Genomic DNA, 17,799 nt, shown 5'->3' on the forward strand with positions numbered 1-17,799 from the left:
GTATCACAACAAACGTTATTTTCGGAAAGCTATTTGATTCCGAGTTTAAAAAAAAATATGCGACGGCTATCTTTGAGAAGCATAATTGTTTTTCTGAATTCACCTTACTAAGGTATTTAAGGAGCTTCAGCGTGACAATGATCAGGCCATCAGTGTCACGTGTAATTCATTGATTATTCTGATTTATCGACCCAACGAAGGAGAGTTTGAATTGCAGTGACATGTTTCCAGACACCAGCATCAGGCTCCAAATTCAAAGCTTAGAATTAAGACTACTGACAGCTCACCTGTGCATATACTGGCAATGCAAGAAAACACATCTGCCTGTAGAGCCTACTGTTCAAATTCTTTTGGCACCTTAAATGGGGGAACTGTAGTGGGTACAAAACGTGCTTTCATTTCTACATGATTCATTCAAAAGATTCAATAAAATTAAATCTTATAGTCTGCACTTTAATTACATACTCACTGTAACACCTGAAATGAAAATTCAGAAGATTCAGAGAAAAAATAAGTTTGGAGTTTACTTGATATACGCATTCTCCATTTTTATAATGACTTTCCTGACCGCTGGTTAATTACTATTACAGGGTTTTATGGTCGTCCCACCTAGCTAACTTCAGATTAATTCACAACCTGTAATTCATTCTGGGTAAGTGCGTCTGCTAAACAACTAAAATGACAAATGGAAATGGCAAGCACAGGGGTCCCTGAGTCTCTCTCTCTCTGTCGTTAGGAACACTGACACAGATCTGATAATATAATAATCCTCTTACCAAAGACTGGTATCTTCAACCAATTAGATATTCAAAACGTTCAGTATGTAAAACATTACAGCACAATCAAAATATATTCTGAATAGGGATGGAAAGGGAATGGCTTTCAGAGATAGGTGGGCAGGGCTGGGGGATGTCATGGGGTGGGACATATGACTAGAACTGATTAGGAATGAACATTTCTGTGAAAACTGTATAATGAAGGTAAAAACTGGCTGTTGCACACGCAAACAACCAACACACGACACTGGAGGCCCAACCTTGAACTGCCTCTATCCACACCATGGGCTGTAATTAAAGCAGTGTGGAATAGCAGGCCATAAGATGGACCTAGACCTCTGGCAGCTGCACTTCTAATGAAAGATTTTTTATTTTTTTCCAAAATCCAATAAAAACTATCGGGGCTGCCTAGCAGATGGCAATCTCATCATGGCCCCAAGGGAAGGAAGTTTGAGATTGTCTGAACATTCACTGGAATGCCAGTGGCAGTAGTTTTTAGAACAGAAGACCCTTTCAAATTTGGGCAAGAAGTATCAACTTTTTGGTTCATAATCACATGATTAGGTCTAACTGTTTGTCTTGTCTGAACGAGCCACTCAGACAGGGTCATTAAATAAAATGACAGGCCATTTTTGCAAAAAATAATTTGCTTTTTAATTGACTTGCATATAAATAAAGGTAAGCTGTAGAAACACTCCGAAAATGATACACATGTAAAGTAAAATAATCTGACTTATTGATTGTATCGCTTTCTAAGTAATCAGATATATTAAAAAAGCAGTAGATTTCTGGAATCTGACTGCGCAAGGCACAGTAAAAAGAAACACATAGCATTAGTCAGAAAGCCTGCAATTTCAGGCAGTGCACAAGGCATATATAAAATAGCTGATTGTTTTGCAGCTGTCATTGAGAAGCATGGATATTTTGAATAGAAATTTTTTTTTTTACTTGTTGTGTAACTATGAGAATAACCTCTGCTACACCACGACTAATCTATTAGCGCAGTGGAGAGCACTGGCCACATCGCAGATGAGTGTGCATATTCACTATCTTTATCATTGGGGAGTCATTGTCAACGCAGTGTTAAGGACAATCATTTCCTCCCCCCTATCTGCTGCACAAGAACGTCAGTGTAGAGCAAAAACGGCCCCCTTTTTCCTGAGCCAATATCAGATGGTTGTATTCAAGTCAAGGCTGCTTTAAATGATTTCATTTTGAATGGTCATTTGAAGGAATTTATTGTCAGCAGGAGCCTATCAAAATTCAAGTTGTGTCACCTGACGTCGAACGCGTTGAACAAATGTTATGGAATGTTTTTTTATAAAAGGAGATTGATGACATCCTCAGGGTGTGAGCTGAGCTGTTTCCCCAAACAAGAAAATCATACAATGACAGTGTCTACAATGTTGTGTATTTCATTGTGTTTATTTACTGTCAGACTCGACCAGTCTGCCTATTTTGTAAGAGGTAGGAACATTTGTAGTGGCATTGCCTGTTTGGCGATAGTCCTGGTTAAATAAGGGTGTTTCTACATGCCACAATTATTATATGTTAAATGATGACTCAACATGATTGCACACATTTTCAGTTATTCATCTCAGGGTACTATTCCAGAGAAAGGTTGTATAATTTTTACTTCCACATAAAATTCTGCCTCCTCTGGTTTGGTAATCCAAATACCGAACTACGAAATACAGGTTTAATGACAGCGAAGAGAAGTTTTACGACAACCAAAACAGTCTTTATGGACAATATATTTCAGTGAATTGCAGAGAGAGAACCACAATGTCAGTTAATGAAAACACTCTGAAATCTGACCCTCAGTCTGAGCAGACAATTTTGACAAAAATATGGCTGTGTTGTTTTGGCTGTGTTGTGTTGGGCCAACAGTGTTTGGAGTGCAGGTACTGTAGGCGTGAGAAAGGAGAGGAGATCCTATGGTATTACAGATAGACACCTAGTTATCTGAGACTGAGCAGAGCTGTGCTGCTGCTGACCACGGTCCAGTAATGACCACACACCATAGCCTGTGCCGTGTCTCATATGTGTTTACAAACAAAAGTGAAGGACAACAGCAAGAAAGATAAACAGCTCATCTGTCAGTGACACTGGATAATACATTTGCCAAAACAACTAGTAAAACCAAGAAACTGCCAGTAAAACCAAAGAAACACTGTAAAATGTTATGACAAAATGATACAACACATGCACTGCTTCAAGTTCTACCTGACATCCTGAACTCTTTGACCCCTGCTTACCACTTTGTGAGGCACAAACTGTATTTTTCCAAAGAGTTGGGTGAAAACCCCCACACCCAAGCACACAAACAATCCACACACCCCAACAAGCAAACATTTGGGTTATATAATCCCTCAGGGGTCCCCAATTATCTTAAATTGTGGGCCACTTATTCCTAAAGTGCCTGGTCAGAAAGAACAAAACTTTGATTGAAACAATTTGTACACTGGAAATTGACCAAAAGAATCCCAAACACATATTGCATTTCACAAAACAGAATCACACTGGGAAACACAACACATAGATATCCTTGTCCACATAGTGATGGTGAGGACAACTGTAAGTCCTGCAAGAACAATGAGGAGGCAACATCAGAGCCCATTTCGTCTGTAAATATAATGAAGCTACACAAAAACCCACCTGAGAAACTGAGATAAAAATAGCTAAGAATAATTTCCCTATGCAAAGACTGGTAAAACTCTGGTATGGCACAAACCATCCTCCTGCTACCACACTTCACATCAGCACTCTTCAAATACATGTTATGTTTCTCCAAGTGTGAATTATCCTTGCATAGTGCTGTATGGTTGTTTTCACTTTGCGAACATTAGCTATTGTTTCACAACCAATCTTAGGCTCACCATCTCTCAGTGGCCCTTGGCATAGCATTTTTCAAAGAGCTGAAAGTCATTCCAGTAAACAAACCCTAAAGGGGTATCAACTAGCCTTCACCCAGAATAATGGAGCTCTACCAAGTTAATACCTGACTGATAACAAGCATGGGCAGTGACTGCCACTGTGGAACACAAAGAAACCTTGAAAGAAAACAGTATCCAAATTGATTTCACATTAATCATGGTCTTCACCTATGATTAAAGAGCGAGGGAAAGAAAAAGGTGAATGATTAAATGAAAGAAACAGAAGACAAAGAGAGAGACAGAGAGTGAGAAACAGGAAATGGTCACTTGTTTTTGTTTGCATCCCATGTTGATTCCTCCAATCAAACGCAAATTATAATATTTGAAAGATCTGTTTGGTCTCCATGACGAGAATAAACAAACATGTAAACAGCCATGTATGCATTCTAGAAATCCATGGCCAAGGTAAAGTTTGCGGTTCAACTTGTCTGAGCGTGTCCCAGACAACATAATCTGTGTGTTCCCACCTGAGTACTGTCGTTGCGGAGGAATATTTTCGTCATGTTCCTCTCTAAACACACCTTCCAGAGTTGATTTCTCGGCCTCGTTATCCTCCACAGGCACCACAGTAAAGTTGATGGGCATTTTACCTCACCTCATTGGCTCGAATCTGAGAAAGTCAGTTACTGCAGTAGAACCTCTCACCTTCTCAAGGCACAGTTCAAAGTGCTCTCTATTCTGTCTCTCACCTCTATTGCTTGAATTCTGGCACCATGTGACCAGTCTGTTTCCAAATAAGGAGTATTTTACAACTCCTCCCCAACAGCAAGGCAGCCTTCCTTAAACTACACTCAGCTCCCCCCTCTAGGCTATAGTATTTACGACAGAGAAGAGTCCTAATGTTACAGCAGGCACCTCCTCCCAAAAAACTCCAGTTCACTGAAAAGAGCCTTTTATCTGTAAATAAAACAACCACAAAACAACAAAAGAACTTGCGTAAAAGCCTTGGCCCAGTCACTCAGGAGTTTGTCTTCCTTCACTCACGTTTCCCCTCGTCTGAACAGTAGGTCAGTAGTCTACTACTACCCTGTATAAGCACAGGGTGTTTCCTTTTTGATTAGTGCCATAAGGGATCGGGTGACGTCAGAGATGGGACGTCCCAAGGATTCCACTTCCACTTCTCTGTTTCCTTTCCCACCAAGCAAAGCTCGCGGTATAATTCAGAGGTGTTGTTTGTTAGACTGCCCCTTCCAGTTGAAACCGAGGGAGAATGGCCCTTTTGAGTAAGGCACCGACCAACACAAAAGATCCTAAGCATGCATGTGAATCACATCACCCCGAGGACACCCCGGAGAAAACATATGGAGCAACTGTGACATAACGGTCGAATGGATACTTAAAAAAAGATGAAGAGAAAGGGAGTTAAAGCCCTGAACACTTATAATGCCAAAGACTATTCTGGAAACACAACGTTAATAACATTTAACACAACGAAATAGTAATAATCTCTATTCTCTGATTCTGGGCTATTTATCAGATATTTTAAATAATGAAATCCTTGCAGTGTACACAGTTGAATGTACTCACGGGCAAAACTTTCAGTCCTGCTGTGTTCTGGGTGCGTGCATTGTGATCATAAACTTTGTTATGGGAAGAAGAGCGATAAGATAAGAGGTAAACGCCTGGTACGACTGGAAAAATCATTAAGAGTTTTTTTAAGTGCTTATTTGGAGTGTCATGCAGGTAGTTTACGGTAAAAACTTCCACGGTATTGACAGTGCGCAAACAACTACTTTAAAAAAATGTATGGCTTCAAGCAGCCATGCCGGGGTCCAAGCTCTGGTTCCAAAGTGCCACATCAGAACAAAATATATGTAATGCCCAAGAATGAGCTAGGTACTTCTGTAATCATGGCCATGCTTACCAAATCTAATAGATATCCATATAAAACTTCCAGAAAATGCACTAAGCTACCAAATTGTATATAGAACTTTATTCAAACTGAAAATTTAAGCTAACCTCTGCTGTACCCAAAATAGATATATTGCAAAGATTAAAACCAAATATAACCTCAGCATCTGTTCATGAAATAACCAAACAACACTGTAAGCATAAGAGTACCCTGGAAGGTTGTTTGTTTAGAAGTAAATCTAGATGGTGATGGACGCTTTATTTTTCAGCTCCAAAAAAAATAAATATTAGTGCTTCACTGTGTAAGGATTATGACTGTCCCAAGTCCGCTCTGAGTTGTGGCGATGCACAAGGACATTATTCACAAATTGGATATCAGGAATTGAGGAAAAAAACTTAGAAGTAGAAGTTTAAAAATGGATGCGCTCACAAAGTGATTGAAATGAAACTGAATGACCCAGTAGTAACTAACCCCAGGCAAATGTTAGGCGGTATTTACTGAAGGAAATTGGACAATTTGAAAGTCTGGATAGATGGAAGTTATTAAACTGTTCAAGAAATGTATTTAGATTGTCTATAGACATTTGTTTTGAGAGAGCAGCTTATCTGTTACACTTCAGTAAGGGACATGTAGTCAGAGGAATAGTCTAAACATCCACATTTTTTCTTGTTGTCAAGAACCTAATCTGCTCTCCCTAGGGATGGCATCTCTCAAAGCAGTGACCAAGTGAAGCAAACCATAATGCTGTGATTGGGGAAAATATTGTCTTTGACAATACATTGAATTGTATCTTTTGGACAGTATTACAATTGTATTTGTGAGCTAGTTTGCTGTATCTAAAACAAAAATCATTTATTTTTCATCATTTATGTGTTCCCCATTTCTCTTTTTAATAGAGAATCAACAGGTTGTCAATCCTAATCCCATGGCTTCCTTTGTTCTAAAAAACTCACATATGGTGAACAATGTTTGGACCACTGAATCACAATAAAATCACAGCATCAAATGGCAACACATTATAAAACTGTGAATAAATCACAAGAACTACAATTCATATCATTTTGGCTTTTAAATAAATAGACATAATATTGCATCGGGAATTAGCCTAGTTTGAAGATCTCAAAAATGATTGCATAAAATATGGTTTCATTCACATCACATGAATTACATTCAAAATATAAGCAGATACACTTACTGTCATTAATGCTGTACATTCTGTACATTCTGTGTGAGTCTCAAGTCAATGAACTACACTTCCATTATATGTCCTCCCCAGGTAGGCTTAGGCAGAATTGTTGGGAGCACTGATATGAAAGCTAGTTCCTTATGTTTACTAAACCATTATGGAGAGTGGGGTACGTTGAGGATTTTCTTCCCCAGCATCATTCCGTCTAAGAAAATATAGTCATTTTTTTTTAACAAAAGTATCTACATACATCTTTTCGGAGGCATCCGAAAAAGATGCCCAAGCCACCTCAGCTGACCCCTCTCGATGTGGAGGAGCAGCGGCTCTACTCTGAGCTCCTCCCGGGTGACCAAGCTTCTCACCATATCTCTAAGGGATGGGGGTGTGTTACATTGAAATGAACATAGAACTCTCTGGTCAATATATCTCTTTAGAGACAGCTGTCCGGGACAGCGTATTCTTTTTTTATTTTTACTATTTTCTACATTGTAGAATAACTATTTTCTACATTGTGACAAAATCAAAACTATAAAATTACACATATAGAATTATGTAGTAACCAAGAAAGTGTAAAAAATCACAATACTATTACATGTCTTCAAAATATAGCCACCTTGATTCTTCTAAGTAGCCACCCTGTGCCTTACACTTTTGGCTTTCTTAACAAGATTCAAGACGTAGTTCCCTGGAATGCTTTTTCAACAGTCCTGAATGAGTTCCCACATATGCTCAGTACTTGCTGAAGGCTTTTCTTTCACTCTGCGGTCCAACCATACCAATTGGGCTGATGTCAGATGCTTGTGGAGGCCCGGGAATCTGATGCAACACTCCATCACACAGCCTTCTTGGTCAAATTGCTCGTACACAGCCTGGCGATGAGTCGCAAATTTGGACTCATCAGACCAAAGGACAGATTTCCATCAGTCTAATATCCATTTCTTGTGTGTCTTGGCCCAAGCTCGTCTTCTTCTTATCGGAGTCCTTCTGTAGGTGTTTCTTTGCAGCAATTCGACCATAGAGACCTGTTTCACATGGTCTTGTCTGTACAGTTGATGTCTGTCACTTTAACTCTATGAAGCATTTATTTGAGGGTATAGTTAATTACAGATTTCTGAGGGTGGTAACTCTAATGAACTTATCCTTTGCAGCAGATGTAACTCTTTCTTTTTATCATAGTGCTGGATGTTTTTTGTGACTGGACTAGAAGAATGTTTCAAAGTTCTTGACTGTCCTTCATGTCTCAAAGTAATGACGTCTGTCATTTCTCTCTGCATATTTGAGCTGTTGCTGCCATAATAAACTACAGCACAGGCAAAATAACAGTCTTTTCTACAACCCCGTTCGCCAAATAGTTGGGACGCTGCATAAAATGTAAATAAAAACAGAAGGCAATTATGTGCAAATCATTTAAACCCTATTTTCAATAGAAAAAAGTATAATGAGAACATATCAAATGTTGAAACTTAGACATTTTATTGTTTCTTTAAAAATATATGTCAGCAATATGTTTTTAAAACATTGGGACAGTGGCAAAATAAGACTGGAAAAGTAGTGCTAAAAAACTAAACCTGGTGGAATATCACACAACTAATTAGGTCAGCTGACAACCGGTCAGTAACGTGATTGGGTATTAAAACATCATTCCAGAGAGCATGGGTCTGTCAGAAGTGAGGTTGGGGAGGGGTTCAACACAAGTATTTAGTATAATGTATCAGCCATAACATTATGACCACTGACAGGTGAGGTGAATAACACTGATAATCGCGTTATGATGGCACCTGTCAGTGGGTGGGATATATTAGGCAGCAAGTGAACATTGTGTCCTCAAAGTTGATAAAAGTAGGAAAAATGGGAAGTGTAAGGATCTGAGCGACTTTGACAAGGGTCAAATTGTAATGGCTAGACGACTGGGTCAGAGCATCTCCAAAACTGCAGCCCTTGTGGGGTGTTCCCAGTCTGTTGTGGTCAGTACCTATCAAAGTTGTCTAAGGAAGAAAATGCTGTGAACCGGTGACAAGGTCATGGGCGGCCAAGGCTCATTGATGCACGTGGGGAGCGAAGGCTGGCCCGTGTGGTCTGATCCAACAGACGAGCTACTGTAGCTCAAATTGCTGAAAAAGTTAATGCTAGTACTGATGTCAGAAAACACAGTGCATCGCAGTTTGTTGCGTATGGGGCTGCGTAGCCACAGACCAGTGCCCATGCTGACCCATCCACTGCCGAAAGCGCCTAAAATGGGCACGTAAGCATCAGAAATAGACATTTACATCACGTGGATGGCCGGGTGCATGTGCATCACTTACCTGGAGAACACATGGCACCAGGATGCATTATGGAAGTGTGATGTTGGGTCCTGCCATTCATGTGGCAGACCATGTGCACCCTTTCAACACAACACAGAGTTCAAGGTGTTGACTTGGCCTCCAAATTCCCCAGATCTCATCCAATCGAGCATCTGTGGGATGTGCTGGACAAACAGGTCTGATCCATGGAGACCCAACCTCTTAACTTACAGGACCTAAAGGATCTGCTGCTAACGTCTTGGTGCCAGATACCACAGCACACTTTCAGAGGTCTAGTGGAGTCCAAGCCTCGACGGGTCAGGGCTGTTTTGGCGGCAAAAGGGGGACCAATACCATAATAGGCAGGTGGTCATAATGTTATGGCTGATTGGTGTATGTACAACTGGGATAAATAGTGTGCAGGTACAAGTGGCAATTCTCAAAAGCATTCTGAATCAATCAAGGCAAACTGAAGGTTTAGGGTAGCATGGTCAACTGAAATGCAGGGATAGCAGCAATTAGGTAGACGTGTATGTAGTAACTGAAAATGTAAGAACAGTGGCAGTTCTAAATGTGCAATGAAGGCAATGTTAAGGTGCAAGTCGGCATATGCAAATTAAATACAGAAATAGCAGCAATGACACGTACCTGTAGACAACTGAAATCTTCCTTATCAGACTTAGTAAGGCAGTGACAGAGTCCAGTAGTACAAAGGGTGGGTATGGGTAGTGATGGGTCACAGAGTTCAGCACGGTTACAGTAGATGGAAAGAAACTGTTCCTGAGCCTGCTGGTGTGAGAATGGAGAGGCCGTTTCTCAATGTTTCTCAAGGTTTCTCAATGGAAAATTGCAGAGTTTGGGGATCATCTACGGTACATAATGTCATTAAAGGTTCAGAGAATCCGGAGAACTCTCTGTATGCACAGGACAAGGCCGAAAAACAATATTGGATGGCCGTGATCTTTGGGCCCTCAGGCGGCACTGCGTTTAAACCAGACAATATTCTGGTTTAAATTGTTTCTGGAAATCACTACATGGGCTCAGGAGGAACATTTCCAAAAAACATTGCCTGTGAATACAGTACGTTGCTGCATCCACAAATGCAAGTAAAAATGCAAGAAACCATATATTATATACAAAATCCAGAAGCACAGTCTCCTTATCTGGGCCCAAGCTCAGTTAAGATGGTGGAAAACTGTCCTGTGGTCTGACAAATCGAAATGTGAAACTATTTTTGGGAATCATGGAAGCCACATCCTCCGGACTAAAGAAGAGAGGGACCATCCAACTTTTTTCAGTGCACACTTAAAATGCCAACATCCATGATGGTAAGGGGGTGCATTGGTGCACAGAGCATGGGTGACTTGCACATCTGTGAAGGCACCATTAATGCTGAACAACGTATACAGGTTTAGAGCAACATATGCTGCCATCCAGACGACGTCTCTCTCAGGGAAGGCCTTGTTTATTTTAGCAAGACAATGCCAAAACTAATTATGCACGTGTTGGAACAGCATGGCTCCGTAGTTGTGACGGTGTGAGTGCCAAGCGTGCATAAAAACGAGGCAATGGAGAGAAAAACAAAACTAAATTGAAGACAGTTAAATTCTTTATATGGATTCTTAGTCTTTTGGTCAATAACAGATTACGCACCTCACGTTCAAAAAGAGTGAAACAATCATCTGTGAGATGCAGTGGCAAACTAATACAGTATATCAACAACTGACGAGTGAGTGAAAACAGGTGCACCCTCAGGGTGTGTAGCTGCCATCATTCTCCGGCCGGGGGTTAGTACACCGGCCAGGTGGAGCGCCGGATAGGAAGAGGAGCCGCGGTGCCATACGGAGCAGACGTCACAGTGGTAAGAGTCCAGGTGCTAAACTGGCCTGCTTGCAGTCCAGACCTGTCACCCATTTAAAATATTTGGCGCTTAATGAAATGAAAAATAGGACAAAGGAGACCTTGAAATGTTGAGCAGCTGAAATCCAACATCAAGCAAGAACGGCAAAACTACTGCAATTGGTCTCCTCAGTTCCCAAACGCTTACAGAGTATTGTTAAAAGAATAGGTGATGCAGCACAGTGGTAAAACATTTTAGAAATGTGTTGCTGGCATCAAATAAAAAATTTCCAAAAACAATAACATTTCTCAGTTTGAACATTGGATTTGTTGTCTTTGTACTATATTCAATTAAATACAAGGTAAAATGATTTGCACATCATTTCATTTTTTTATTTTTTTTATTTTGGAAACGGGAAAACCTTTTTAAAATTGGGTTTTAAACAACACATTATGTAATAACACAGCATCATGTAATAACTTGACAACATATAATACATTATGTAATAACACCCACATTTTGTAATTATCTTGCGCATTTTGTAATACACAGCTTGAACGCAATATGTAATACATTTCCCAGCATTTTGTAATAAATTATTACATAATGTGGTGATTGATACAAAATGTGGGAGTTGGACTTTTATAATGAAAATGTAATAATATGGTGCATTATGTAATAACCAACCTAACTGTCTTCATCTGTACAGTTACAACTGGGTGGCTACTTTACTCTACAATGTGAAATGTTTTTTGATTTGTCTTAAACTTTTTAACTTGGTTATTTCATGATTTCATATGTGTTATTTTGTAGTTTTGATGTCTTCACAATCATTCTACAATGTGGAAAATAATAAAAAGAAATTCCCCTGAAGGAGTAGGTGTGTCCAAACTTTTGACTTGTATTGTATTTGTAGGCACTGTCTATTTCTTTTTCCTGTGCTGCTAACTAAATTTACATTTTCTCTACTTTAAATTCTTCTCAAACCTTTCGCTAGATCTTTGCTTGTTGTTTGAACATATACATAAGGAATTATGATTTCTGCACTTTAACAATGAAAATGCATCCTGAACTCAACGTTTTGAACTCAAGTCTGCTGCTGCCCTCTCCAGTTCATGGGGTTGTACTGAAAACTAAGAAACTCCGTCAATATGCTTTATGTGCCTCTAGATGGCAATCACACCATATATGGAATGAAGGTGCCAAATCCGTGGTGAATGAGCAAAGACCAGGTGATGAGTGAATGGCGTTTTAAGAGTAAAGCATTTATATAATCTGTCGATTTAAAATAATATTTTGTGATTAAACAATATATGGACTTTGGGCGAAATCTCTAATAAACCCACAGGCCTACTTACATTTTTTGGCATAGGCTACTCTTCAAAACTAAATCATATTTCAATTTCAACGCGCAGAGACTAAATTAATGTCTTGTTCATTAAAGGAATTCTTGTCATTTTTGGGTTTGACTGTATAAAAATAACCAGCAAAAACATACCTGAGACACGCTATCAAATTAATTAGACCATCATCATCAACATTGCAGAGGTTGATAAGATCTCTCGGGTGGTCAGACAAATAGGGCATGTCAAAGATGTTCTCAGCATCAGCAGCAGGCAAAAATCCCAAGGGCACCTGTGAGGCGGCGCTACTTCCAAGCCGGGAAAGAAGTGAAGGATAACCTAGATCGTCAACAGCAGGTCGGTTGATAGTCAGCCAAATAGGCTACCCTAGGCATTTTTCTTCAGTTGTTTGTTTGGTTGTTTCCACATAAAATCGTCGAAGTGCCTGCTTTTGGAAAGTGATGAAAAAAGTATTTAACACGTCACGTCGCAGGACTTGGTTGTGGCTGTGACATATTTCAATCAGCTTATTTTTTTACCGGACCAGTGTAGACATCCGAAGCGAACAGCGAGAGACCTCAGCAGTGACACTGCGGTCCAACTTTCCAAACCGCGGGAAATAGGCTACCGCCCAAAACATGCCTGTTCGGCGGGGACACGTGGCTCCTCAGAACACTTTTCTGGATACTATCATCAGAAAATTCGAAGGACAGAGTAAGATTATCTATTTTCAATATTACTGTCAGCATTTTTTAGGGAAGCCATGCTTTGACAAACCATGTCGACAAATCTTCATGACATGACTTTTGGGACAATAAAAGCCTAATGTAATTTTGAAATATATTAATAATAGGCAAATTGAAAACTGCTTAGGTCACATACTTTATTAGATGTCCTGTGACCACTTTTCACAATGATCTAGCTATTGTAGGATAATTTTCTCTGTACTAAAAACCTACTAGCCAATCCTTAACTGTCAGCATTGACAGTTAAGGCTAGACTGTGGCGAGACTGGCTAAACACTTCTAAGAATATGCACAATTACCAAGAATAATTAGATGTTTGAATTTTACTCTACTGATTTCTACCGTTTGCTAGTAACCCTGCATGAATCGTTGCATGAGGTCTTCTAAACAAGAGCTTTGTGCTATTGAAAAATGTTCATTAGGCTAATGTAAGCTACCTGCTACTTCATGGATATTTACATAATTACTATAGCCATATATTTCAGTCAATGTATACATTTTCTGGCGATATTTCCTAAATTTGATACTCATTTAATAATAATAATAAAAAAATTGGATAGCCTAAGATTGTTCGTTGGTAGCTTTAATGGTTATATTATTTTTGTTTATTATTCATGAAAATGTAAGTGTATGAACAGTATATGTTTTTTATAGTAGAGAAATGTGTGATAGGCTTATTTAATACAACTTAGTTATGTTGATAAAAGTATTTACACATTTGGAGTCAGTGGCCTTAAAGTTGGTTTGATGTTTCTAGCTTGAACTATTAATTTATGCAAATGTGTGTATATATAGTTAAAGTTATAGTTAAAGTTTTTTTTTTTTATCTGAATTTAGTATAGCCTGAAAGGCGAGTAGTATAACTGTCCAGGAGCATGACTATGAGCTGCAAGATTGTTTTGCCTTGGTTTCCTTGAACAGCTCTTTAGACGAAATCGCCCATTATTAATAGATTTTAGAGAGTACTACAACACAACTGCTGTTGTAGGAGGCATGATGTCTGTTATTTGTCATACCTTTTACCAAAGTTTGTACATTGTTGGAAGTCATTGTTTGACTGTCTCTGTGCACCCAACTCTCTCACTCGGGGAGAGCTAGCATGACTGCAGTGTCATTTGGTTATATTGTTGTCCCCCAACTAAATCTTATCTAGTTTTGTGAAAACGTATGATTTTTCTCAACGCAAACACAATATTAACAAAACCAAATCGACTGTGGTACATACCATATACATTTTATGTGATAACTGTTCATAGAATCATAAACAATAAAACACATTATTAGTTACGAAATGTAATATTGGAGTGTTTGGTCACCTCTACCAACTGTAACCTATTTTGGGTGTGATCACATATTCAGTGGTGTTATCATGGCCAGCAATCTTCACTGTATGTATCTATGGTGGAACCAGCTTCCCCTTGAAGGTAGAATAGAATAGGAGAGGAGTCCCTGACAATTTTCTAAAAATCTCTGAAACCCATACATATTTTAAAGAGACTCTAACACATGCACAGCTCCACAACTCACATCATTTTTTTGGGTTCTAGTGTACTGCATAAAAAACATCTAGTTGGGAGCTCTTGACATTAGAGCAGAGTAAAGACATGAAATGTTAAGAATAAGTATGTAAGAAATCTAAAGTTGTGGTCTACTTATTTCAGGTCTGAATTGCCCGTGTACTGTTCCATTCTTAAAAAAGTAGGATTCACATAATGATCTGTTATGTATGTGTAGCCTACACAGAGACTGTTATTTAAATTAGGTAAATAAAGGGTGATAGTGTCTGCTATTTGGCTAATACTGTATGCAAGCAAATGAAAAGAAACCCCAATTTCTACTAATTACCAACAAGTATAGTATTTATTTTCATATGACTTGCAACAGTTCTAATTTGTGATATAAACAGAATGTTTTTAGTTGAAGTTGAAATCTGACTTGTACCTTGAAAATGCTCCAAGTGTAGTTCTTTAGCAGTTTTTTATGTCTTTGTGTGGCAAACCAATGTGGCATACCATGAGGTCAAGCAAAATCACCATGTTTAAGTGTAGTGAACCCTGTTATATGTGATTCTTTAGATTAGAACAATAATTATACTTTTCTCCTTCCCTCCTCAGATCGCAAGTTCATCATTGCCAATGCGCGTGTGGAGAACTGTGCCATCATCTTCTGCAATGATGCCTTCTGTGGCATGTGCGGTTACACGCGCTCTGAGGTCATGCAGAAGCCTTGCACCTGCAGTTTCCTGTACGGGCCGCACACCAAGAGGCCTGCGGTGGCCCAGATGGCCAAGGCTCTGCTGGGCTCAGAGGAGAGGAAGGTGGAGATCTCTCTGTACACCAAAGATGGTACGACCCGGCCCAGCCACCTTGGCCTTGACAGAAACCTCGGGAGGGCTCTCGCTTGGTTTTTAAACATCAAACACAGTTAGGAATAGGTTTGTTAGGTCAACATTTATTTACCTGGCAATATGAGGGCTTTGGAACACTCTTTAAATTATGACATTTCAGATTTAGAAGGTTGGTTTGCTCTCTTCATTGCCTGCCTCATGCCACCCTGATGTACACTCCACTGTGATTGGACATGCTGCTTCACACACACACACACACACACACACACACACATACACACACATACACACTAGTTAGTGCCCCCTCCCTTCCGCGTGTTTGTCGCTGATATAGTCAGTACGCAATTCGTCATATAGAAGGGCTCTCCTGTTATCACTGGTAGGTTGTGGACCTCAATGGGTGCTATATATGACTCAAAGCAACATGCAGTAAGTAATGCAGCTTTCAGAGATATATGACAGCTTGTCAGGTGAAAAATATACTTGTCATTGTTCAGTCTGTTTTTGTTTTATTCCACTATCAGGAAGATTCAGTTTAAAAATGTTATGTACCCTCAAGCCCTTATTTAACGCCTCAAATAGGAAAATAAAAATGCATAATTGAGAAAGTACATTAATCTTGAGGTGAGACTTGAGTTAATATGACTTCACGGCAGACTAACCCTGGTGCTGTCTTCAGAACGTCTTTGTAATTGTTCTAGGGGCAATCTGGAGTTGCTGCAGTCATGTAGTCTTGTTTTGAAGAATTGACCTTACAAATGCCCATGACCTCAGTTCTGCCGTTGTACCCCAGCAGAACCCAAAATATCACCATGTTTTATCTTTTGTAATCAGAGAAAGATCGCACCAAACACTCTGCGGCTATAAAAAATGGATCAGACTATACCTTTGATATTATGTATCTGTCTCTGAATTTCAGTGGTTACATTTCTCCAGCCCCATCCCTCAGCTTTTTACAAAACAGTGACAGTGAGTATCGCTTGTTATTATTATTCCAACTGCTGGTTCCCTGTTTAAAGCGTAAGCCTGTCTCCATAATGTAGTGGTTTGGGTAGGTGGGTGTAGGGTACTCATAACAATGGGATCAAAAGACAATGACTCTTGATGGCTCGAAGGACAATTACTCACTCTGCCGTTGAAATCCCAAAGGTAACCCATGGATTTTCCAAAGGTTGCATAAGAGGCTGTAATACACAATGTCCTCTGTCTGTCTGAAGGCCAGAAGGAGCCGGGCAGAAGCCAGAGTTCGAGTGTAGAATCTTGCAAAGGTACTGATACAGTACAGTATCTGTTTTAATAATGTTTATGAGAGAATTAATTAAGTTCTACAAATGCCTTTGGGATAACAGTCTGCAGTATTTCAGAGTAGTCTGAGGTAGATTTATTAACCGACACAGCATGGAAAGGCATTAGATTCAGTCATATATTATATCAAGAGCAAGGGGTTCATAGCCAGCCAGTCTGCCATGCATGCATGCAGATAGATGACCTCCTCATATTCACTGTACTCAAGTTAAAATCCCACCACATTTAAGTCAGTAAGAAAAAAATTGGCATGGTGTGACTGCTCAGTTCTCCCTGTTCATTTATCATGAGAGGTACTGAGGTGAATTGGCCACAGGCGGTATGCCTTTGGCCAGGTCGTCATTGAAAATTGGTTCTCAACTGACTTGCCTGGTGGAATAACTGAAAATAAATAAATACAGTGTCTTCGGAAAGCATTCATACCCCTGAACTTTCTCCACATTTTGTTGTGTTATTGTCTTCATTTATAATTTATTATAATTTATTAAATTGCCTTCAATCTACACACAATACACACTTCAAAGAGCAAATAAAAGAAAAATAACATAAGCCACGACCTTCAGACATTGCTAAAGCATGATAAGTTCCATCATTGTGAAATGGAAGGAGGTTGGAACCACCAAGACTCTCACTTAATCTGTCCATCTGCCAAACTAAGAAGTTAAGTGACCCCAAATAGGTCAGAGAGTTGATCAAGAACCCACTGGTCACTGTAACAGAGCATCAGAAGGAAGAAGATGCCAGTGTCTCAACATCTCTGCACCATGAATCAGGCCTATATTGTAGACTGGCTAGATGGGAGCTACACCTGCATAAAAGGCGTATGATATTTCACATAAAGGACTCTGGGAGCATGGGGAAAATGATCATCTGGTGTGATGAAACCAAAATCTGACTATTAAGCCTGAATGCCAAGCACTACTTCTGGTGAGAACAAGGCACCAGTCATCACCTGGCTATTACCATTCATACGACATGGCGGTCGGAGCATCTTGCTATTCAGAAACAAGTATGTAAATGTTATTGAGTGGGCCAGCCAAAGGCTGAAATCCTGTGGGGAGACCTGAAGATTGTAGTTCACTGACACTCCCCATCCAGTCAGACACAGCTTGAGAAAATTCCGAAGTCCGGGTATGCAAAGCCAATAGAGGCAAACCCAAGAACACTCAAAGCTAGATGCAAATAG

General features: G+C 39.6%; 2 protein-coding genes across 8 annotated transcripts in view; one reads left to right on the top strand and one right to left on the bottom strand.

Moving 5' to 3' along the window:
• The window catches only part of LOC105024261 (solute carrier family 12 member 7), a 28,497-nt gene extending 23,736 nt beyond the window's left edge, over window positions 1–4,761 (bottom strand). For 3 of the 7 annotated variants that reach the window (XM_010894106.4, XM_010894102.3, XM_010894101.3), the window contains exon 1: window positions 4,180–4,760. In XM_010894106.4, the coding sequence (XP_010892408.1) occupies window positions 4,180–4,297 (118 nt within the window). In that variant the 5' untranslated portion in view covers window positions 4,298–4,760. Of the gene's footprint in view, window positions 1–4,179 lie in introns of all 7 variants that reach the window. The other 4 variants (XM_010894105.3, XM_010894104.3, XM_010894103.3 and 1 more) reach the window with 3 other exon arrangements.
• Window positions 4,762–12,376: 7,615 nt separating this feature from the next.
• LOC105024264 (potassium voltage-gated channel subfamily H member 6) overlaps window positions 12,377–17,799 on the top strand; it is a 62,661-nt gene continuing 57,238 nt past the window's right edge. Inside the window, exons 1-2 of the mRNA XM_020045332.3 lie at window positions 12,377–12,929; window positions 15,076–15,306. Coding sequence (XP_019900891.2) covers window positions 12,854–12,929; window positions 15,076–15,306 — 307 coding nt within the window. The 5' untranslated portion in view covers window positions 12,377–12,853. The remainder of the gene's footprint in view (window positions 12,930–15,075; window positions 15,307–17,799) is intronic.

Source organism: Esox lucius, chromosome 3, assembly GCF_011004845.1.
Source record: "Esox lucius isolate fEsoLuc1 chromosome 3, fEsoLuc1.pri, whole genome shotgun sequence".
Classification (NCBI taxonomy): Eukaryota; Metazoa; Chordata; class Actinopteri; order Esociformes; family Esocidae; genus Esox; species Esox lucius.